This window comes from Scophthalmus maximus, chromosome 20, assembly GCF_022379125.1.
Source record: "Scophthalmus maximus strain ysfricsl-2021 chromosome 20, ASM2237912v1, whole genome shotgun sequence".
Classification (NCBI taxonomy): Eukaryota; Metazoa; Chordata; class Actinopteri; order Pleuronectiformes; family Scophthalmidae; genus Scophthalmus; species Scophthalmus maximus.
In genome coordinates, this window is record NC_061534.1 from 11,743,959 (window position 1) to 11,767,956 (window position 23,998).

At 41.1% G+C, this 23,998-nt stretch overlaps 5 protein-coding genes across 8 annotated transcripts; 2 read left to right on the plus strand and 3 right to left on the minus strand.

Moving 5' to 3' along the window:
* Positions 1-84: 84 nt before the first annotated feature.
* LOC118284479 (UPF0729 protein C18orf32 homolog) lies at positions 85-2,498 on the minus strand. Its single transcript, XM_035607203.2, has 3 exons — positions 2,349-2,498; positions 729-949; positions 85-379 (listed from the first exon to the last, which is right to left on the minus strand). The coding sequence occupies exons 2-3, from the start codon at positions 906-908 to the stop codon at positions 314-316; spliced, it is 246 nt and encodes an 81-aa protein (XP_035463096.1). The 5' UTR covers positions 909-949; positions 2,349-2,498; the 3' UTR covers positions 85-313.
* Positions 2,383-5,715, plus strand: rad1 (RAD1 homolog (S. pombe)). Of its 2 annotated transcripts, XM_047329372.1 has the most exons (7): positions 2,383-2,541; positions 2,957-3,158; positions 3,294-3,402; positions 3,522-3,679; positions 3,946-4,046; positions 4,300-4,398; positions 5,008-5,715. In XM_047329372.1, exons 2-7 carry the CDS (start codon positions 2,964-2,966, stop codon positions 5,177-5,179), a joined length of 834 nt encoding a protein of 277 aa, XP_047185328.1. In that variant the 5' UTR covers positions 2,383-2,541; positions 2,957-2,963; the 3' UTR covers positions 5,180-5,715. The 2 variants fall into 2 exon arrangements, with proteins under 2 accessions (XP_047185328.1, XP_035463095.2); XM_035607202.2 differs by lacking the exon at positions 2,383-2,541 and having other exon boundaries at positions 2,582-3,158.
* On the minus strand, positions 5,638-8,644 carry bxdc2 (brix domain containing 2). The gene is made up of 10 exons (XM_035607200.2): positions 8,436-8,644; positions 7,981-8,092; positions 7,790-7,833; positions 7,633-7,703; positions 7,496-7,545; positions 7,321-7,394; positions 6,928-6,978; positions 6,691-6,792; positions 6,443-6,571; positions 5,638-6,249 (listed from the first exon to the last, which is right to left on the minus strand). Exons 1-10 carry the CDS (start codon positions 8,583-8,585, stop codon positions 6,010-6,012), a joined length of 1,023 nt encoding a protein of 340 aa, XP_035463093.1. The 5' UTR covers positions 8,586-8,644; the 3' UTR covers positions 5,638-6,009.
* A 776-nt stretch (positions 8,645-9,420) lies between these two features.
* Positions 9,421-15,735, plus strand: dnajc21 (DnaJ heat shock protein family (Hsp40) member C21). Of its 3 annotated transcripts, none has more exons than XM_035607196.2 (12): positions 9,423-9,861; positions 10,651-10,744; positions 10,888-11,011; positions 11,732-11,863; positions 12,065-12,369; positions 12,458-12,624; positions 13,353-13,440; positions 14,002-14,175; positions 14,256-14,304; positions 14,417-14,562; positions 14,802-14,889; positions 15,022-15,735. In XM_035607196.2, the coding sequence occupies exons 1-12, from the start codon at positions 9,765-9,767 to the stop codon at positions 15,181-15,183; spliced, it is 1,626 nt and encodes a 541-aa protein (XP_035463089.2). In that variant the 5' UTR covers positions 9,423-9,764; the 3' UTR covers positions 15,184-15,735. The 3 variants fall into 3 exon arrangements, with proteins under 3 accessions (XP_035463091.2, XP_035463089.2, XP_035463090.2); XM_035607197.2 differs by having other exon boundaries at positions 14,420-14,562; XM_035607198.2 differs by lacking the exon at positions 15,022-15,735 and having other exon boundaries at positions 9,421-9,861; positions 14,002-14,304; positions 14,420-14,562; positions 14,802-14,968.
* agxt2 (alanine--glyoxylate aminotransferase 2) lies at positions 14,300-23,797 on the minus strand. The gene is made up of 14 exons (XM_035607199.2): positions 23,621-23,797; positions 22,931-23,019; positions 22,607-22,797; positions 22,375-22,498; positions 22,184-22,278; positions 21,675-21,768; positions 21,148-21,241; positions 20,315-20,415; positions 19,902-19,994; positions 18,966-19,098; positions 18,504-18,592; positions 18,233-18,382; positions 17,116-17,214; positions 14,300-16,271 (listed from the first exon to the last, which is right to left on the minus strand). Exons 1-14 carry the CDS (start codon positions 23,706-23,708, stop codon positions 16,170-16,172), a joined length of 1,542 nt encoding a protein of 513 aa, XP_035463092.2. The 5' UTR covers positions 23,709-23,797; the 3' UTR covers positions 14,300-16,169.
* Positions 23,798-23,998: the final 201 nt, after the last annotated feature.

Below are 23,998 nucleotides of genomic sequence, written 5' to 3' on the forward strand. Positions count from 1 at the left end.
GCAGAAATAAATTCAGTATCTTTTTTTTATTAGATTCAGTTTTAGGTCATAATTAAGAAAAAAATCTTCTCCATTGAGGCTGAATACTCAATAAAGTAAATGCATATTTTATTTCATGTTTAACAGGGAAAATATAACAATAACCAATATGTTGAAGTAAATGACGAGTGAAAAAAAGAATTCACACAAAATATTGGAAGGTTATAAAAACCAATCGATTCAAAGAAGACTGATAAGTTAATTCATAGTTTATCTATATTATATTAATGGAATATTTACAGTATTTTGGATGCATTAAAAACATTTCAAGTCGTCAGTCTGTCTTCTTATCTGCTGCTACAGTAGATCCATTGGAAGTGGTGTCACATTTGCCTTCATCCTGAAAGGAAAAAAATAAATTCTTCTGAAACAACTGACACTCATGCAAGAGGCTGAACGGTAACACTAGTATGAGTCATGATGTGGTCAAGTGAAACCCAAATTAACCCTAAAAATTCCCTTTTATTAACATAAATATGACAAAATACATGAGCTTGCTGTGTTTAATTGGTTGCTGTTTGTGTATCAGGCGAGTTGTGGAAACATTTTCATTCTTGTAGACATACTGATTTAAAGCATTTATCTGAAATCGCTGTAATAGAGAACTATGGAAATCAAGATGAAATGAATAGCACAATAATTAAAGTATTTTAAAAGGAATATTTGTGTTATTCAGATCACGAGCTTACCTTGCATGTCCCATTACTTTTTTCACTAACTTTTTGGTCACTGGTTCCAGTCTCCTGCACTGCTTTTTTGGTCCAGAATTTATTGATGAATGGTGAGATGAAGGGATAAACGATGGGCTCCAGGAACCTCTTGTAGATCCACAAAAGGACAGGAATCACAATACAGGGAATGCACACCATGACTGTGGCGAAGACAAAAAAATACGTCCAAAATGAAGAACCTAAAACACAGAAAGAAAATATTAAGAAGGGCAGTTTATATATTTCTTATTCAAGACAACACATGTGACTGAAATGGGGATAGTCCTGTGGGTAATTAAATTGATCTAAAAGGTTTGGATAAATTCCTACATACTTTACATGTCCATGAGGCCACTGTAATTACAAAGTAGCAGACTGAGTATTGACTACTGAGAACTTATGAAGAGGTTCCTACAATTTGGACAAATACATTCTGTGCTAGTGGGTTGATACGAGGTGGTTTGCGAAGATTTGTGTGTGATTTTTTCGCGAATGAGGTCCATTAATGTTTCAGCACTGTGGACAGAGCACAATGGGATCACAATTGGGAATTTGATACCTGATCAAGACTCTAAATAATGTGCAGGACTTCAAACCTTTTAACCTTTGATGAATATAGGAGAAGATTGTCGATAAATAAAGCTCAAACCATGGTGTCCTGTTTATGGGGTATTTAAATAAAAATCACAATCTCAAATTGTATTTTTGGGTTTAATTCAATTTTAACTTAAACGATTTTAACTATTTGTCTCTGAATCAGTGTTTTGACCAACCAGTGGAGGGGGGACTATCTAGAGCCTTGATTTAAGTTAAAGCCAAGAATTCAAAATCCTCCATATGTTGACATATTTAAGTACAGTCTGAAAATGCACAGTCAAATTTCTCAGGGCAGAAAATGATCCCTTGTGAATGATGTACAAATATCAGATTATTATTTATTCATTTATCAATGTGCAGGCAGCAATTTCCGGCTAGTGAAGTAAAAGCAAATATTTTCCTTATACAATATTGCGGTGCAGATGCATTAAGTGGCAGGAAATGTGTACTCTGTGCAGCATCGGGGCAAATGTGTTATTCTTTAACCACAAGATGGTTCAATCTTCAAGAGGGTGCGTGTCGTGACCAGCAGTAACGACGTTTTGGCAGAAGTGTGGCACACAGATGATTGGCCTGCTCCGCTGCAGTGTTGACAGACTTTGACAGGGGGCGTTAGTGCGACAGAGCTGCGGCCACAACAGGCAGGTCTCAAGACACACGACCTGTATCTGATAGCAGGCAAACACATCTCCACCTACCTGCCGTCAACACCTCACCAGGCTGCGAGCGCCCGGTGACCTGCCACTTAGACATGCATGTGTTGTCAGCTCTCCTCGTCAAGTCCTTAATCTTTAACCCTTCCAGATCCCGTCTGTTACCTAGTAACTAGTTACCGATCAGAGAAACACGTCCGACATGTCAGGCTAACGCTAACGCTAACGCTAGCTTCCAGCCGCCGCGCAACGGTTAACAACACCACAGGTGTAAAGGTTTACAGCTAACCCCCGCCTACGAGACAACATTCTACCGCCCACGCCTCTTTCAATAAGCAGTCATCCTCACCTCTGTGGATCACAAAACACCGGCGTTGTCGCGTACTGTCGGCGTGGAGAGGAATTTCCTCGTCTGTTGTTGGACTCTCGCTGGCGATATCGCTGGAATGTTACCACGCATGCGCAAGGACCTACTTCCGGTGGAAGAGGACAGGAGGAGCGGAAGTAACAAACCGTGGCGCAGTTGTTGAAAACACCACCGAGTGAGTGTCTGAACTCCAAATTTGTAATCGACTCACTCACTCACTCTCTCTCACACACACACACACACACACACACACACACATCACTGCTGCCACTAACCTATTCTCTAAAAACATGTTTATATACTTATTCGCCGCATTTGAAAATGTGTTTGAAATACTCTTTCCTGGTTTAATCTAGTCCAGTTTTGTCTTAAGTTTTGATAAGTAAAGCGGGTTTTCATTCTGATGTAGTTCTGGGTGGGAACACTCAATCTTCTACATATTCAGCTTCATGTTGAAATATTAAATGGTATCCTTGTTGTAATGGAAGAAACAGCCCCGTGAAAGATACATTTAACGTTTAACATGTCGGTTTTTACCCATTCGGAATTTCGGACATCCAAACCATTATTCTCATGTGTCTTCGTTTCAGTGCCGCGATGCCTCTGTCCACCCAGTTGCAGGCTGACGATGAACAATACGTCCTCGTGGCCAGTTTGGACAATGCTCGTAATCTCTCCAACATACTGAAAGCGATCACCTTCAAAGACCACGCCATCTTCAACGCAACACCCAACGGCCTGAAAGTCACAGTGGAAGACTCCAAGTGTCTGCAGGCCAATGCATTCATTCAGGTGTGTTAGATTCACATTTGTATTGAACCTGGAAAGGGATCGTGTAGTGCACATTGTCCTGGTTTGTCCAAACTGTAACACTGTGTTGTATCTTCTTTGAAGGCGACTTTATTAATAGCAAATTTTTGATTGTAGGCTGAGATCTTCCAGGAGTTCACCATAAAGGAAGATTTGGTGGGTTTTCAGGTCAATCTCACTGTTCTGTTGGACTGTCTCAATATCTTTGGAGGAAGCTCAGTGCCAGGTAAAGAAAAAGAAGAACCAGATTTTAGAGTAGGCAAAAAAAAGAAGAAAAAGCCACATCAAATTCTATTTCAACACCTGACTCAACCTTTTCATTATCGCCCCCGTCTGATGTTGCAGGAGTGTCGACAGCCCTGCGGATGTGCTACGGAGGGTACGGCTTCCCTCTGACCCTGTTCCTGGAGGAGGGCGGCGTGGTGACGGTTTGCAAGATCAACACACAAGAACCAGACGAGCCGATTGACTTTGAGTTCTGCAGCACCAACGTCACAAACAAGGTGAACTTTGACACTTTCATATAATGAAACTTAAATGATCTACATGAACTTGTCAGCTCTAGAAAAAAACAGATAGTAAACCAATATTAATCTGTTTCTTTAGATCCTTGTATACAACGTTTTCTGTAGCTTGCGATCATTAACTTAATTTACAGATTAATTAAGTTTATATTAGACGGTATCCACCGTGAAAGCCACAGATTATTACATATGATTGAAAACATGTAATTGGGTTCTACTTATGTGTCTCTGGGTGTCTTTTAAAGGTGATCCTGCAGTCGGAGAGTCTGAAAGAACCCTTCTCTGAACTGGATATGACCAGCGAGGTGCTGCAGATCACCATGTCCCCGAGCCAGCCATACTTTAGGTCTGTTGTCAAAACTATCTAAATGTATAGGAAAACAATTGTCTACTACCAAATACAGTATACTGCCGCTACTAGTTAAACTACTACTTTATGAGGCATCACTACATGTTCAGTAAGCTTAAATACTTTTAAATACTCACCTACCTAGTCTTTTAAGGATGCAGGGATGTGTAAAGCATTTTCTGTTGGGTGATGCAAAATCTAAATTCAATTTTCAAACAACTTTCCCGTCAATTTATTCTTCCCCATTCAGGTTATCTACGTTTGGGAACTCCGGAAACGCTCATTATGATTATCCCAAAGACTCTGACATGATGGAGCTGTTCCAGTGCACCAAGACACAAACCAACAGGTGAGCACGGAGTCCTGAACAGCAAGGCACATCATTAAAAACTACAGAGAAATAAACAACACTTGTCACTACTCTGAGGTGGACTGGGAGGGAATTGGACAGTAGCATGACAACCAGAACAAACAATGCCAGAGCCACAGCAGTGGCTCTGGCATTAAATGTGCGGCAATTAAATGTGTGGTATAGGCTGTATTTCCTTTCCATTGCATTACATTCATTTAGTAGAATCTTTTGTCCAAAGCGACTTACAATAAGTGCATTCAACCATGAAGATATTACCCGAAAGTGCAAGGATTAATAGAATACATAAACATTTATTAATAGGCAAAAACTGCTTCCCAAGTGCTCATTGTAGAATATATATTTGAAATTTTTTTATATAATAAATTCAGGGAGTAAGGTGCAGTCTGAACAGGTGAGTTTCCTAATTCATTCATTACATTATATTAATTTATCACTGTTCCATTTAAGTGTTTCACACAAGCCAGTGACATCATGCAACCCTTAGCGGTGCTCCAGTGTTAGTAACATTAACCTCCTTCACCACACACACAGCACTATAATTAAAGCTCTATATTCTGTGCCGTCCCCTCTGTTGACTGCGGACAGGTACAAGATGTCCCTGCTGAAGCCGTCCACCAAAGCCCTGGCGTTGTCCTGTAAAGTGTCCGTGAGGACCGACAGCAGGGGCTTCCTCTCCCTGCAGTACCTGGTCAGGAACGACGACGGACAGATCTGCTTCGTGGAATATTACTGTTGTCCCGACGAGGAGGTGGAGTGATTACGGCGCATCCACGAAATCCTCCCCCACTTTTACACAGGCGCCTCATCTTCAGTTGCGGCCAGTTGCTTTGGACTGGTTGCAAGAATGAAAAGACTCCGTCTGCCAGAGGAGGCAGTACAGCCGGTGCTGGACTTTGAGGACATGATGGATAAAGGATAGAAAATCATACATTAGAGTGGAACATTGTTACTGGACTATAATAATGTCACCTACTTGTTCTTGTTGTGTGCCTGTGGTGTAGTTACATCACTATATTGAGTTCATGATTGCATATAAAGTTACTGTATGTATGTGGTATTGTTACTGTGGAGACCAAGCTTAAGACAAGAAGCCCCTTGACATATGAACACTGCCTGTAAATCCGTGAGTCTACGTCACTACTCCGCTATAATGTGTCCCTGGTGTTGAAATGTGGATGGACATCTGTCTTTAGAACACATCGGATGATACAGACAAAGGGTTGAATTGTTTTTATTTCCATGACATAGAAAACAGTTGTAGACAAACTCAATAAACAAGTTTTTTTTGTTTTACATTGATGTTCAATGTACTTTGTATGAATAAGGATGGGCAAACATTGTTGGCAGCATCAGAAAAGCTGAGACTTTTGACCAGCTACAATCCTTGTGATAAGGGAGCTAAATATATAATGTATGAATACAAAAACACAAACATGTGCATAATTATGACGAGTATTTTTTAACCTAGCAAATGCCTCATAATATTCGATTTCAGACCCGACCACACTGTTGCATTGTTTTACTTTCTTGAGACAAAACTGATTAATGGCAGCAATTAGTCATTCACTCGTCATCCAGTCCACTCGGCTACCTGCGTTGCCTTTGCCTTTTCATTGCTTTGCGTTTGTTTTTATTTGAAAATCTCGGCTCGGGCGCTTCCGTTTCGATGTGAACGGGCTTCTCTGGAGCCGGCGTGAGGAAGACATCGGCCGTGATGTCTTTGGACAAATCCTGCTTGGCTTCTGTCCTCTTCATTTTCTGCATCTCCTTCACCATCTGCTTCTCGCGGACTCTTGCCGCTGCCGCAATTCGGATCTCTCGCCGGTGCTGTCAGGGTGTGAAGAGAACGCGATTAACCCAATCAGGAACTACGACTGTACACAGTTCCAACTCTGTATAACTTTTGGAGACATTCAATGTGTTTAAGGCATTGTACACTCCAAGTGTGACCATCAAACTGCATAATTTATTTACAGAAATACCATGCGTATAGTTTCAACAGGCATGAACTGGGTTTTACCATGTTAGGAGACTTGAAATCAGGGTTTTCATAGAGGGTAGGTCCTCCGAAGCTTCCCTGAAAGACTTTAATGAGGTTGAGAACAAAGCGAGGTCCAATCTCCACCAGAGAGGCATCCTCCTCGATGATCTGAACATGGAAAGAGTGGACTAGGAAGTTATTGCAAAAGGAAAAAGTAAATACAAATAATTTAACATTAAATTTGAAAACATCACGTTAGAAGATACATTTTTCTTAAGGTGCATTACCTGGTAGTTTCTAAACCATATCCTGTTGTCTGCAATGGTGAACGTGTAGACGTGGTCCACAAACGGCTGACTCTTAGGATGGTAGTGTGGAGTGGAAAATGTCTGCAACGGGGAAAAACGCAGTGAGAACTTCCTCGGAGATGAACAACCTGCTCAGCTTTCAAACAAACTAATGCTTGAAGATACAATGTAAAATTTAGTCAGATCGTTGTTCCGACAGGCGTCTTGTTTACCGACCTGGATGAAGAGCTCCTTCAGTAGAGCAAACTGGGGCTCCTTGTCAAATTTCTGTTGGTGAAAATAAGTAGAGGAAACGAAAGGTGAGCCATTGTTCAGGATTTGAAATTGGCCTTTCCCCGAGTTATCAGCTCTAAACATGAGAAGAATGATTAATGTTCCCTTTATAACCTGTTTGTTCTTCTTAGGCATTTTTTTTCTTCGGTTTTCTGACATTTTATGAATCAAACACTCAATCCAAATCAGTAATTAAATTCCAATCATAGCAGCTCTTGTGTTATTGAGTGAAATGATCTGGTGTCATCGTTAATTGGAATTTGCACACGGCACACATTGGCAACACGAATTTCCCACGATAACATAAAGTTGACTGAATTGAACGGTACTACTCACCGGATCGAACGACAGCAGCGGCCTGGATCCTTTGAGACAGTTTCCGGTCATTTTGAGTTCAGCCAGTGTATGAACTGTGGACGAGACGATAACATTACTCAGTTTTTTTCTCCCACGTGGTACATGGTGGCTGTTGTCTGCTGAACATCTGGACTGAAGGAAAGAAATCACTCACTATTCTGAACCAGGAACTTTGCAGAAGGTCCGTGAGGGCTGTTTGCGATCCTGGAGAGACAAGAACATTCATGAATTCACTTTTAATAAGTTCTACAACACCGGAGGTTCGTGCTTAAGAGAATGTAAAACACTCACCACATGTAGAGGTCCTGCTTCTTCTTGGCCTCAAAAAAGAGGCACTTGTTGCAGTTCTTTATTTCACACACCTGCAAAAACAACGATGACATTTAACTGTGCCGTAACGTCTGCGGTTTTTATCAAAGTGTGGCCAGAGTTTGGACAACACACTCACCTCGTTGACGACAAACAGCTTGTCCTTTCTGTCCATTTTTGTATCTAACAGGGATCAAGAAAAAACATATTTAGTTATGATAGTCCAACAGCACCCACACTTCTGCTCAACGCGACAACATAACGAGTGGCAGCATCACGTGTATCTGGCTGGAACATCGTTCAGCATGGACGACACAGGAGGAGACCCACCTGCTTTCGAATGAGGCATCATGGTCCTCAGGTCCTGCATCAAGTGCCTGGTCCGGAAGTTGATGCCTCTTGAGGAGAAGATGAGAACTCGCTCCTTGTTGGTCCATTTGCCCTGTTCGAGAGAGATGGTCACTTCTGACAAACTGCAGCAATCTCGTCGAGCATCAAGTGCTACAGGAGGTCTTTTAACTGGCAGGAAATTTGCATTTTTCAATCAAACTCCCGATCAACTCGTGCGTTGGCGATCAAACTCCCGATCAACTCGTGCGTTGGCGATCCGCTTTGCCCATTTGTACACGAGCCTTATATGTCATATTGAGAAGCGATGAATCGACTCGGAGAGAAGGTTGACTGGTCGTTTCAGTGCGACACTCTGTAAAGTAAACACCCCGCACGCAGGTAGACGTGGTGAAACGAGCTAAGGAGCTAGCCACACTCAGAGGCTAACAACTTACCGACGACACCGGCGCTGGAACTGTGACTTCGTTCTTCGTCCCCTGTTCGGTTTCGCTCGGTGCTCCATCTCGGTCTGCGACGACTTTCGCCTTCTTTGCCTTTTTGCCGACGGCGCCCTGTCCCCCACGTTTTCTCTTGAACGCCGACATGACTGCTTCAACACGCCGACTCGAGTCTCGTGAAGCCCCAGAGACGAACTCCAAACAACGCACGTGTGGACGGGGGAGGCGATGGGGCCCCCTAGTGTCGCGGAGGTGGTACTGTAGGTAAAATAAAATAAAATAAATATATATATATCAAAAAGAATTACAGAGCATAAACATATACAGTCTATGCAACAGACCAAACCTAAAGACTGACACCAAGGAAATTAAAATGTTCAAGATATTCCTTTATTCGTCCCACAGTGGGGAAATTTGGTTCAATAAACTATAATCATATTTTTAGAGTTGTATATATAATTGCCCTAAGTCTGCAAGTCTCTTGTCAACCACTAGAGGACATCATGGGCAAACTAATGACACAATCCGATACCTGTGACCCAATCGCATCATCACAAAGCAACAATGCTAAATAGTGAATAATACAGATGATGAATCTGACCTTTAGCAGAAATCCAAATTTCAAAGCTGGTTGGATCGTTGACAATATGAGACAGGGACAACCTGAGAATAAACCACATTATGAGCAAAAGTTCTGCTCAGGGAGATAAAATCAAGACTGAATTGAATTTACAATGTAAATGTAATTTGGTCCTGGATCCATCACATTTAATGATGCATTACATACAGCTGGTGCAACTGATAATAAGAAATACAGGTCAATAAATTAAGATATCTTATTAATATTTCTTGGTCTTTTTGTTCCAACTTTTATTTTTAAGCCAAATGACGGTAAATCTGAGATCTTGGCATAATTAGAACGGCAGAGGGCAGCAATGTGTAGTTAAAGCTTCAAATCAGCCGAAATTGTTGAGAGAAGAAGACGGATTATCGCGAGATTTCAGCGGCACTAGGCACAACTCTCGTGTCGGTAGTCCTAACCGGTCCCAGCCACAAGCTTTTGCAAAAATAACTTATTGTGTAGAATCTGTTTTGTCGGTATAAAGAACTTCGCAGAGATTTGACTATGTGAGGACCAACGATTACAATACTGTCGCTTTCACCCTAGAAGTCTGGATACTTTCAGAGATAAAGCAGGGATGCCGCTTGGTTGCTAGCATACTGCGGTTAGCTAAATGCTAAAGTGATCCTCGCCAGGGACAACGTGAGCAACATCTTACTGAGTGTTCACTGTGGAGGCAGGTTTCTGTTCACGGTTGTCTCACTATGAAATGCCACTATGAGATACTGGGCGTGAAACGAGACGCGGGAGAGGACGATTTGAAGAAAGCTTATCGTAAATTGGCATTGAAATGGCATCCAGGTGAGTTGTAGAAACGAGATTTGATGTAAAAGTGTCAACACTTCACCTGTATGAAATGCTCTGTTCACCTCTACAGTGTGAAAATTTAAGATCTGTTTGCAACATTTCCAAAGGATCATTGCATTTGTTAAAGATGTAGTCATATGTTAGTATGACGTGGACTACTCTTCATATTTCTTTGTGATTGTTATCGTTTAAATCCTCAAAAATATGCTTGTTATGATTATTGCTTGTTATATAATTTTCTGCAGATTTGTATTTAGCCTCACAAAGTGAAGCTGACTGAAAAAGATAACAATCCATAGCACCTATAATTGTCTGTAGAGCTGCAAAAAACAGTTAATTGACAGAAAATACATTGACATAATTCAATGATTGTTTCAAACCACATTTCTTAAGAAAGTGGCAAATATTTGCTTGTTACAGCTCACAAATGTGAGGAGTTTATGCTTGGGGTTTTTTCTGACGTGAATGTAGACGGAATATCTTTCCATTTTTTTAACCGATGCTCGGACTCAATAAGACATTAAAAGACGTGCTGAATATTTTGTAGACAAAGAATTAATCAAGAAAATAACCAGCAGAATAATTGATAATGATAGCAGAATCAATTCATGACATAATTATTTACATTGTGACGACAATTCCATCGATGACGACAATTCCATCATCGAGTGAGACACACAATGTAAATAATAACTCGATGACGGAATTGTGCCTTTGGAACTTGCCGCATCTCTTTCTTTAAAATTGAAATGGTTAATTTGTGGTTTCCCTTTTAATTTCCAGATAAAAACTTGGACAGTGCCGAGGAGGCGGCAGAGCACTTCAAGCTGATTCAGGCAGCTTATGATGTCCTGAGTGATCCACAGGAAAGAGCTTGGTGCGTACAAATATATACATTTATTTCAGTGCTATTCATGAAAATACTCTCTCAGCTTTTGCAGTATTGAGTCAAGAAGAGCTCTGCAGTACTACTGTGTTATGTGCAGACTGTGACCGTGTGGCTTATTTATGTCTCTGCAGGTACGACAATCATAGGGAGGCTCTGCTGAAAGGAGGAGTGAGTGGGGATTATGAAGATGACAGTATTGACCTGCTGCAGTACTTCACGGTCACCTGTTATTCTGGCTTTGGAGATGACGAGAAGGTGAGTGTTTTTGCTCATGTGCACACACAGTTGTATGAAATAATAATTATAGACCAGAGAAACGTCAACCGACCCCAGGCTGACAGAGAAAATTGCTTTCAAACCTCCGCTGGAGGGTTAAATCTGTTTTGAGACCAAATGATATTTGGGGACTTTCAAAGAGTTTTAAAGCTATATGAGGCATCTAAGTATAATAATATGCTTAAATGGTAATCTGCACAGGTTTAGCTAGACAAAGAATCTTAAACTCTAAGCATTCCACACAATTTGATTTGATGTCTCCTAATTTCAAAAGTCAAAGTAACCCAGGATTTGTGGCACCACACGACCTAATAATAGGCCAGACTGTCTGTCCTTGTTTGATATGTGTTTATAATAAGACAGGAAGTAAGAGATTACCAAAAGGTCGATAAAAGGCAATGATAATATTTATGTCAGCTGATGGACTGTGGGCAAGCTTCACTTTTCCTTACACGAACTAAACCACACAGGGAATAATCCCAAGATTTGATAAAACACCAGTAGAAATCTTTTTTTTGTCTAAATAAAAAAAAAACATGTTTGGCAGAGAACCACTAGAGGCCACCACTTTAACCACAGCACGTGGTCGTCAGGCTCCTCATCCTTTGGGAATGTGGAGACAGATGGTACAAATGCATCTCAGAAACATCTATTTCCTAAATAAGTATCGTTTTCTTTTTATCCACTTTCTGTCCCTAGGGTTTTTACACAGTATACAGGAATCTCTTTGAGTCCATTGTGAAGGAGGAGATGGAGCACGCCAAGGTGGAAGATGAGGAAGACGAGGAGGAGTTTCCTCCTTTTGGAGACTCTAACAGTGACTATGAGACTGTAAGCTGGCCCCCACACTTTTAATACCTAACTCAAAGGTTGTTCCTCCCCCTGATTCGTAAAGAGTTCTTTACACATGAATAAACTGTTTTTACCAAACCAATTTAACTGTGACAGACTAAAATATTATATATCTGAAACAGTGAAAAAGGCTCTGTACTTGTTTGATGTGTTTAAACAGCCTCTGTTTCCATATTGCAGGTAGTGCACCTGTTTTATGGCTACTGGCAGAGCTTCTGCACTCGCAAAAACTTTGCCTGGAAGGAGGAGTACGACACGAGGCAGGCCTCCAACCGCTGGGAGAAGAGGGCCATGGAGAAGGAGAACAAGAAGACCAGGGACAAGGCTCGAAAGGAGCGCAACGAGCTGGTGCGGCAACTTGTGGCCTTCGTTCGCAAGCGCGACCGGCGTGTGCAGGCCCACAGGAAGCTGGTGGAGGAGCAGAACGCTGAGAAGGTCAAGAAGGCGGAGGAGCTGAGGCGGCAGCAGAAGCTCAGCCAGGCCAAGTGAGCGGTGGATGGATTGTTGGCGAATGTGTGGCATTTTTTCTTTTTTATACTAATATTACTGTGTTGTACTCTATGTCCATGTCAGACTGGCAGAGGAGTACAAGGAGCAGAGCTGGGCGGCCATGTCTGAACTGGAGAAGGAGCTGCAGCAGATCGAGGCTCAGTATGGAGAGGAGTTTGGTGATGTCTCAGAAAGTGAAGAAGAGGAAAATGATATGGACACACAGGAGAAGAACGGCGAAGAGGGAGGAGGTCAGTGAGTGTGAGACTTAAGCTTTATTTATACTCCTCCGGATGTATGTTCATCAGGGCTAGGGGAATATGAAGATAATCAAGTGGGAACTTCAAGAACTGCGATTAGTCAACATTAGCTCCTACACATTTCTACTGACGGTAGAGAGAAACAAAGAGAGAAGAGAACATGAACAAGATGAAACAAAGTCATGCCCACTGAAAAGCCTCATTCAGTGCTGACAGAAAGTGGATGTCCCGTGTCGCAAAGCAAATGAAATAGAGTAAACACAGTGACTGTGGGGAATACGATTAAAGCATATTACAACCTGAGCATGAATTATCTAATGTTGTCATGTGGTTGATGATTTCCAACGGGTGAGATTTGAGGCTGAACTATAAATGGAAGCCTCCTACTGCACTCCCAGTTAGCTCACGTGTCAATTATACAATCAGCTCCATGGCTAAAACTAAAGGAAACTGTTTTCTGTTCCACTGAATAATCAAAGAACTGAAGACACAGTCACAACATCCCAGTTGTCTGTTTACACCCAGTAAACTGTAGTTTATAAGGTTACATTTTAATTTTGAAATTATTTCAAAGGAAGCAGGTAATAATTGGCATTACACCATTAGATACATTTGCTGCTGTTGATAGCGGTTTCCAAATATTTACATTGATGAGTAATGTTAGTCTTTTTGAGTCTTTTTTTTTAACCTATGAATAAAATATTCATTCACAAATGCAGATCAGCCTGATGGAGACGAACTGACGATTGATTATTATGATGACCTGTACTGCCCGGCCTGTGACAAATCATTCAAATCAGATAAAGCGTGAGTATCCTCCCTCCTGCTCCACCTTCCTCCGCTCTTCTGCAACTGCACAGGGGCCAAAATTTAAAAACTGATGTACAGGTCGCAACGTCAAATGTTTTCACTTTGATTGATTTCAGCGTGGTATTATAAAGTCACACTGTTTGTGTCTTAAGAAATAAATTCAAATTAACCAATTTTGTATTAAAAAAAAATCAGAAAAAACTTTCATGAAGTAAAATAATTTTTTTACTTCATTTAAATGAATTTGATTTAGTTCCTTAAACAAAACAAACAATAATTACAATGATGAAAAACAAATAGGACATATTTTGACCTGATTTTTTATTTTTATTTTTTCACATTTGACAAGTAGGGCTGTGTGAGTGCATCAGAATTGTGATTAACAAAAATTATAACAATTCTCTAATTTAGCATTGTCTGTAATTATTTTTAATGATTCCCTCAGTATTTGTTGGCAATTACGATATAAATCTGTAAAGGGCTTCTTTATACACTATCTAATCTTTGTTCTTTATGCCTTTTACTTTTCTTTTCAATCGTTTCTTTTGTCTTTTACAGTATGAAAAATCATGAAAAGTCTAAAAAACACAGGGAGATGGTTGCATTGCTACGACAACAGCTGGAGGAAGAGGAGGTTTGCCTGGGTTTGAATCTTGACAAGAAGGCGGGAGGAGAAGAGGGAAATGATCAGGAAGAGGTGGAGGAGGAGGAGGAGGAAAAGCCAAGGCAAAGGTATGTAGCTAATGCTGGATGTCATAATAGAAAAAAAAAATCTTTTTACATCAAAAATATTTTTCTCTCCACCTACACAGGCTGTCCAAAAAACAAAAGAGGAAAAAGAAACAGAAGGAAGTCGTACACGTGAGTGATGTATTTATTCTTATAAATCCATTTTGCTTGGTTTAATTTTCCCTCGATGACCGTTATTATAAAAACCTCCTCTTTTCTCTGTTCACGCTCTCCTCGTCCACAGCAGAGTGCTCCAGAGGAAGATGAAGAGGAGAAGAATGAAAAACCACCAACACAACCAACCACCAGTGAGGAAGACGCCCCAGACAAGTCTGCAGACCCTACAGAGCCTGAGATGCAGGATGACCCCCCTCCCACAGAGGTCAAGAGGTCAGTCCAGGTTTTGCTGTCTCCACTTCTGTTTTCTGCACAGACACCGAGCAACAGCAACAACTGATCAGGAGTTGTGTCTGACTGTCCAGTGAATGCGAGTCTTTTCTTATAGCTCTAGTTTTGAGCAGGAGACGGAGAGCTGACTGCTGTCTGAGGAATAAAGGATGAAACAGAGTCGATTCCTTAGTTAACATAAGTTGTTTTAGAGTTTTATAGTGTTAATGTTGCATCCACAGCTCTGGGAAGACGAAGGGAAAGAAGGGAGGAGGAAAAGACAAACCAAAGAACGTCAAGTCAAATACAGGAGGAGAAGAGTTTCCTGAGGTTTGTACAGGAAAACCCTTTTTTTTCTCAGCATTTTAAACTACAAGTTACACTATCCATTCACACACGCACATTTTAATCAAGTTTGGTTGTAATTTGACTAAATCACATATCCCCCATTTCCACCCCCAGAAGGAAGTAATCCTCCATTGCGTGATCTGTGACGAAGAGTTCCCCACAAGAAACAAGTTGTTTGACCATCTGAAGACCAGCGGCCATTCCACCGCTCTGTCCGCAAGCGCTTCTCACAGCTCCACGAGCAAGAGCAAAAAGGACAAGAAGAAGAACAGATAACACACGTTGCTTTGGACCGATGAGAAACGACTCTCTGAGAAGTCTCCCAGGAGGAAGATGAACTAAATATAAAATAAGCCCTTGAGGAGGACTGTAATGGTTGATTGAGCTCAGAGAGGGTAGTCTTTTTTTAAATTACACAATGTTCTTGTCATTGTGGTGGCTGTATATGTTTGAGAGACTGAGTGCTCCAGATGTGAATAGCAGTTTTTCAGTACCTTTCATTGTAACTTAAGTCACTGTGCTTCTGAACCAGTGGATGAAAACCCACACGTCTCTACGATAAACACTCAATACCCATTATCAGATGATTCACTGTTTGAAGAACCATGTCTCTTTGTTTGTCACAGAGAGCTCTGTAGTGGTATTATGAAAATAAATGTGATAATGCACGTTGGTATTTATGCAACTCTGCAATGATTTCAATTAATGTTTCTGATAATAAGCTGTAATTAGATAAGCCTGTACAAAACATACACCAGTACTTTTAGATTATATTTTTGTTAGAAAGATAGGAAACCAAGATTGTACTTTAAAAGCTAATCCCCCCCCCCCAAAAAACCCCAATTACTTTTATCTTAATAGTTGGTACAAGTGGTCAGCTGCATTTAACTGATCATAAAATCATCCATCAGTTAAATTGGAATATGCATACAATTTCTGTTCCTCATCACAGTGGCACTTCTTGGTAAAAATCTCACAGTGCTAAAGAAAATTATTTTTCTAAAGTTATAATATTTTGATCAGGATATAGGTGTAATTTCATGAATCTATAATACAAAACATTAGGGAGTTAAGTGCAAAAAAAACCAACTTGTTCAGGCATTTAAAACAAGACTATATCTTGTGAAAGAAGAAATTACTCAGTCCTCGAACAAGTAAGTGAATTAAAAAAGTCAGTTACAAACATTGTCAGTTGTTAAAAATGAACGATACAATTTTTCTTTTTTGTGATTATGTGACCACTCAGATGGTCGAAATGGCTTTCATCTTCTTTCCATGTAGTTGTGGATGGACTTGTTAAAAACTGCCAGGAAGTAATCAGCATCTTCCATTGTGATGCACATGGGGGGTTTAATACGAAACGTCTGAAATGATGAAACAGAAGACAAGAGTGGGGATTATTAAATACCTGAGATGCAGATTAAGGAGGTAAAGTGCCTTATTCTGTCCCATATTGACGGCTTGGCAAGCACTTGAATCTGGAATATTTGTTCAAGTAAAGGTAGCAATATTCATAAAATAAAACTTTGGTCACAAAGCTTTGGGCTTTTGTGTGAAACCTGGGGCTTGTGTGTTCTTCAGAAAAAGCTGTAAATTGCAGTTCAAATTATATTAAAGTGTGATGGGTTTTTCTCTTGAGGATAATAATCACGAAGCTGCTAAAAGCAACATGCTGTGCCGTTGCGGTCCGACTGCCTTTATAAGGCAGGCTGCACCACAATTATTGTACTTTTATGCTGTTTTCAAACATGAACTCTGGAAAATGTCCATGAAATTGCGTCCGGACATTTTCGAATGTTTGCCGTCGACGTCCGAAGAAATGCAGATTGCCGGGGTCAGAGAGGTGAGGCAGCACCTGGGTCGAATTGGTCCAGAGATTTTTCCTACTGTATTCTCACAGGTGCTCGCTCGCACATTTTCTGGAAGTTTTACAAGGGGGGGGGGCTGGCAGGAAAAGGTTTTCAGAAAACGCCCTCAGTAACATTTGCGCATGTCTGAAAGCAGCTTTAGAGTCATAAGTGATAATCAGAGCTGTGGGCAAATTTCCATCTAAACCAAAGCATCACAAAACTGTTATCAAGCCAATATCAAAATGTAATGCTATGCAGACATCTTTCATTAACTGGTTTTAAATTTTTTGTTTTAAACTGTATTGGTTTCCCACATGCAGATCCAGCAAAACAATATGATGGATGTGAGTGCAGATACCTGTCCATGTATTCCTCCTTTCCCTATAAGGACCCCCATGTCCTTGACGTCTTCAAAGATTTCATTTATCGCCGCAGGAGGCAGCGGGTCTCTGCTGGTCTGTGGATGACAGACAAAAAACGTGAATGAGACAGAGTGTGCTACAGTTAGCATAAAGGACAAAGTAAAATAAACTACAACAATGTACCACAACATTATGACCATGCACAGATGATGCAGATAATCTCATAATCAACAACAACTGGACATGTTAAGGTCTGTTAACCTCGTCTTATTTCATTGACGGGGGGACATCCATTTTTTGTCAGATTTACATTTGTGAAATTGTCTCTTTATTTAAAGCCCTGGTGTGTAATTTTTGTACTTTTCTGGCGGCATCTGGTGGTAAAGTTGCAAAACGCAACAAATTGAGCACCCGACAAGGGACCCTTTATGGTGGCGCGCCGAAAACGTGGCGTCTTACACTGAGGTCGGGTCCACCTCATGTAACTATATCTTACTCATTCAAAGTTGACGAAAAAACATTGGTTCTTTGTTGCAGGTGATTATACATATATGAACACATAATTATGGACAATATATTCAATTTCTGTGAATAAGTTCCTCTAAATATTACACAGTGGCTTTAATCCAACAGTCATTTTGAGGCTGTCGTTTGTGTCGATATTTGAAACAACCCTGTGTTTCCTAGAGGCCATTACAAATTTTAAGCCACTTCTATGGGGCCAGTTAAAATTTTTTGGTGTTTACTGCTGCTGCATGCACCACTTCTAGCAAGAGGCCAGAGTCATGCGATCCCTAAAGTTTGCCTCACAAACATGACGACTGGGGGATGACTGATCACTGGGGGTAGGACTCAATGGTAAAAATCCTCGACAATAATGATACAGCAAGATAGCATCGCAGTTCTCAATTTCATTCCATTCCAACGCACGTCTCTGTACTGTATCCATCACTAACTAAGTGGCATGTTGGAGTATGTGCCTCTGAGATTGTTTTTAGAGATGGTTAAATGCAGCACCGGCTAATGTTTAACTGGGGCACCGCCGGACCCTGCCCCCGGGGCCAGCACAGACACACATTGAACAAGCATGTGAGCAGAGATGGAACTCCATACCTTGTCTTTGACCATTTCCACGCCGATCTGCAGGCCCTTTCCACGGACGTCACCGACGATCTCATACTTGTCTCTGAGTTTCGCCAGTTCTGTCATTAGATAGGTGCCCACTTCAAGGCTGATCTGCTGTGTGCCGTCCTCTTTGATAGTCTGTTTGGTGAAAGAAGGGGTCATACAGTGCCTCCGTGATCAAGAGGCTTTACTTTTCAAATGTGGTCGCATTCGTGCGGACAAATGGGGCTAATGTAGAAAAGAGGAGATTAATTCTTACATCGAGCACAGATGAACCAACTGCACAAGCCACAGGATTTCCTCCAAAGGTGTTGAAGTGAATCCCCTTGGCGAACGAGGCGGCAATTTCTGGGAAAAAAGCATGAACAAACATGCTCACACCCTCACCCACTGCTGCTTCGAATTAAAAACCTCATCCAAAAATAAATGTCCTTAGAATGCAAACAAAACATAAAATTCCTGGGAGTACCGGTGTTTAACTTTCATTTCTGAGTATGTTCATGGAAATGTCGTTGGATATCCGTCCAACTGTGAATCAATTGTTCTTGCTTTGAGCCCGAGTGTTATTGGCCCCTATTGATTCATCACTACTGGCGTAAATCTGTCTAATTTTTTCCCCCAAGCATCTTGTCAACTTGCACTAATAAACCACGCAAACTATACACCTGTATATAATCTTTTATATATTGCAAGTTGTCTATGTCTGACAGTATCATCTCACCTGGTGTTGTAACAACAGCCCCCATTGGGAATCCATTACCGATGCCTTTTGCCATTGTTACCATATCGGGAATGACATCATGCCCTTGGAAACCCCAAAAGTGGGTTCCTGTTCGTCCGAATCCAGTCTGCACCTGCTCAGCGCAAAGTAGGTGTTTACATTTATTTTACATTTTGAAACAGTAGTGATGGAAACATAGTGAAAGACACCATAGCAGTCCAACAGTACCTGACCTTATGGTATAAGCTTTACGTAGCTTTTTTTGGGCCTAATATGGGAACTTTGTTATGGAACAGTAAGCTCACGTGTGCAGAAGTCCTTATCTGTCAAGGTAAGTAATCTCGCTCTCTGGTTCTGTGTCATTGCCTAATTTCCAGCAGCAGCGAGCGGTTGTTTAGGGCGAAAAACCTGCCCTGCACTGAACAGCAGACTGACACGGCAAACCACTAACTGGTGAACATAACGGAGCACGTAGCCAGATATTTCCATCCGGGGTTTGATTGAAACCAAAACAGAGTGTCTGGGGATAATGAAGGTGGGACTCAAAATTCGGCAGGTTGCCACGCACAAATCGCCAAAGAAATTATGATATCGATTGGTGTCTAATGGATTTTAAAAATAGGGATCTTTTTGTGTTGCAATGTCAACTTTATCGTTAGCGACAATGTTTCAGTGTTTACAGCTCGTTGCTCTGCTTTCAAGTGGGCAAAAAAAAAAATCGGTTAATGCAGATTGAAAATGTCGGTCCAACACAATTTTACTTATTTGTTTATATCACAACATGATGATGTAATCCCAATCCAAAGATTTTCATCCATTCATAAATGCAGACGTGAAAACAGCATGTTGTTAAACCACTGAAATGTGCAGAACTTGTTGTGTTGTTTTTAAATTGTAAATATAAAATAAAGTATAAAAAAAAAGTATGCATCTAACCTCATCTGCAATGCAGACCCCTCCTCTTTCTCTCACAAGTTGATAAGCCTCCTTGAGGAAGTTTTTGGGGTACTGCACAGCTCCCCCGACTCCCTGTGTAAACCAAACAAATGCACATCAAGTGGCCGCATCTGTAAACAACACATGCACTTACAGAAAGTAAACGTGTACAGCATGATTACAGATGACTCTATTCTGACTGTTCTGATTTAATCTGGAAGTATTCAATAAGTGCAATTGTGTATTTACTTGCGAATAGTCCATCTTTGACATGTGGTAAAAAAAAAGAAGGTAACATACAATGTGGCAATGCAACAGATCTGCAACAGACACGGCTATGAGTAACAAACACGGCTATGGGTAACATTTATAATTCTAAGGCTATCTTTGTAGTCCACAACAGAATATGGTACCTGAATGGGCTCCCCAAAGAAAGCAGCAATTTGACTCGGGACGCTAGTAGCAAGTGTGTCTTTGAGCTGTCCAATGTATTGTTCATTTGCCATGCAATGACCTGTCGGATAGACAAAGACAAGTCGTTTATAGCCCTAGACCCCAGACATTAACACGTGTAAACAAATAGGACTTTCAAAAAAAGAATGTTTATCTTCATTTTAAATATCTGGGCTGAGCAATGGTTTGACGTATTGTGTTTCATCCTTCATGGAATAACTTTCTAAACATTTTGTAACAACTTGCCCTGCAGCTGATTTAAAGATATACAGCAACAACGTTGCTGATTTTGACATAGTGCAGCTTAACAGTTGTTTGTATTGAGGAAAGCAGTCCTCACACTGTCGAGCTGAGAGGCACACTTTAACTAAGATTCTTGAAAATGGTGAAAGGTTAAAGGTAAAAGCGGTAAATGATCAACAGCAGGTGACACTGAACTTCAAACAGGCAACTCTAGAGTTCTTTCGGATTTTATCTAAGGGAACCATTTTGTGTATTGTAACCTTGTACCCGCCGAAGAAACAGCAGATAATTTAAGTAAAATACATTTTAAGTAGGATGGAGGCCTGTTATCAATATGAAACTAAGTTCACACCTTAATATGTTTTTTTCACCTTGGATGGACACAGAACACTCAAAATTCATGCATTCAGTCTAACAAAAGATGTTGCGCTGCGTGTAAATTCACATGCAATTAAAAAGGAACACAATTAAAACAATGAACACAACACATTCAATAAAAGCGAGGTGTGCGGGCGTGCTTGTTGAGTTACGTGTGCATGCGTTTGTGTACCTTGAGCGCAGCTACACTCTCTGATGGTCTGAACCGGAGAGTCCCTGCACTGGCTTCCTCCCCAAGGACCTCGGAACACATCAGGACAGATGGTCTGTTTATAGGGCAGAAACCTAATCAGCCGGGCCGCACCGACAGCCGCAGCCAGTCACTCATAATTAGCACAGCACATGGAAATCGTGACATTAGTGTGCCTGTATATTTCAGATGAATAAAAAAACTTTTGTGCCAAAGTTGTGAAACGGAAATAATTCAATCAATGCACATAACATGAGCCCTCAACAGCCAGAGGAGACACAAAATGAGTTGGGAATAACAGCAAACTTACTTAGACAGATGCTGCCTGAGGGTTTTGGTAGCGTGTTTGTGTGTGTGTGTGTGTGTGTACAGGTATGCAGTAACTTTATACGACCAAGTTTAAATATTTACCTTATGATCAACATTACACAGTGTGGCAATTGTGTGCTTTTCCTGTAATATTTCCTTGTATTCCATATACTGATTCCATTCTATAACTGTATACATACATTTGCGCAGCCTGAACCAGTGCCGATGGGATATTTATATTGTGCGTTGGAAGTAAGACCCAAGGTCTGTGGGCTGCCACCGTGGTACGATCCCCTGGAAGACAAAAAATTATGAAAGAAATAATTGGGGGAAATTTTGTTCATAGTGACCTCTTCTTAATGACCATGCTAATGTGTGGCATACTGGTGGATATGAAAATATATTATAAACACATTTACAAAGAATATTTACTATATATCCCAGCAGAAGCTGGAATCATCAACCTTGTATTTTTGACCTGATAGATTCTTGAATTACCTGGCGAGAGGGACTAACTGCCATCGAGACAATAACATTTTATTTTTAAAACGTTTTTTTAGTCTTTAGCCTTCTAAAAGTCAAAGTAATTAAGTAAGAGCATTACCATAAAAGTTGACAAATCTTTTTTTTTTTTTTTTACATCATTATGAAGCCCAAAATGATTGCCAGTCTTTCTCCATCTACAATTTGAAGGAAAAAAGACTTGTACCTGAATGTGATTATATCAAAGTTGCCTGTGTAAAGTCGAGCCATCATCATAGCCAGGTCATTGGCTTCTGAGCCACTGTTGGTCAGGTATATCACCTAGAGAAAGAAAAACAAATTTTATCCAACATATGGACCCAAACTCCTTCCTCCAGGCGAATAGAAGATAATAAGAGCAAAAATCCACTGCTGTACCTTAAGAGGATCTGGGAGGAGGGACGCTAGTTTCTCACAGTACTCATGGAGAGGAGGATACACGTAGAGGTTGGTCGCGTGCCACAGTCTCTTCAACTGCTGCACCGCAGCTGCTGTTACTCTCCTGCACACACACACAGATATCGGAAATCAGATCCAAATGACACCGGCACCGCTGTTACCGTGTTCACTATGACTGTGTGACATAATGAGAAAAAAGAAAAGATCTTACGGGTGGCAGTGGCCCACACTGACAGTTGCCACACCGGCAAAGAAATCCAGATATCGTTTCCCATCCACATCCCACAGCCACTGCATGTGTCCCTGGTGGAGAAACACGGGTTTCTTGTAGGAGGTTACCTTCATGACCATGGGGTTGCAGTTCTCCCTGCGGATCTCCATCATCCGCTCTTTGGACATACCCTGAACAGAGGCAAATACAGTCAAACAGGAGAATAGGAGTAACAGTGAGTACAGTAGTTTATCTTTTCGTTTTCCCCCTCGGGCTGAGCTCGTCACACAGTGGTGGCGCTTGGAAGACGTTGTTTTTTCTCACCTTGTGTTCCTCTGGTTTGAAAGTGCAAGGGGGCATCTCTGGGATGTCTGTGGGAAGGTCCCTGAAGGACGCTTTGTGACATAATGCACCTGTGAAACAATTGCAATTGAAATTTAAGATGGTGACGTTCAGTGACATTTATTCAATTTTCTTTAAAAGTGTAAAATAGGATGGTTTAATTCTGATAACACACAAACAGTCCCTTAACTATGCTCAATTACCCCACACCCTGTCTTGCAATGTTGAAGAAAGAACAAAAACATTTTCTTCCTGGATCCTCCCCTTTGCCCAAGGTGATCTGTGATCTCACACACCAAATGAAAAATAACTCTCAAAATTCCTCAAAAGCCATGGTGATCAGCTCACATACCATTGTAAATCAAATCAAAAACACATCAATATCTCTGGGTGTTGGACAAAATGAAGCATTCGATATATATATATATATATATATATATATATATATATATATATATATATATATATATATATATATATATATATATATATATATATATATGATGTGTAGCATCATATAGTTCCAGATCTAAACTGGAATACATCCGTGCAAAGTGACAATAAATGTCACTTTGCACGGATTCTACTTCCATGTAATCTGAGGTTGCACGACGGACCACAACCGACTGAACCAGTTAGTTCTGACTTTGCCTCGTCTCCATGGCGACTCACCAGTTGCTATGTGGAATCCGGGGCCACGGCAGGACCGTCCAGTCAGAGCCGCACGGCGGCCACTGAGGCGGGACGCCGCTTTGTACATGACGTTCAGGTGCCGGGGGACACACTCGGACGTCCTGCTCCTGTCACTCTCGGCGGCCGACCTGTCGCCTCGGATACTTTTATAGCTCAGCGAAAAAAAAGAAAAGAAAAAAAAAGTCTGGGGGCCAATGAACCACAGCGAACCACGCCCACCCGTGACGTCACCGGATGCGCTCGCACGCACGCACGCACACCTTTTACGGACGATAACGAGCTCTAAGAAATGTGTCTGTGTTTAGCTGTGGCCTTTTATTCATATTTTAATAAGGATGTTTATGCCATGTCAAACCA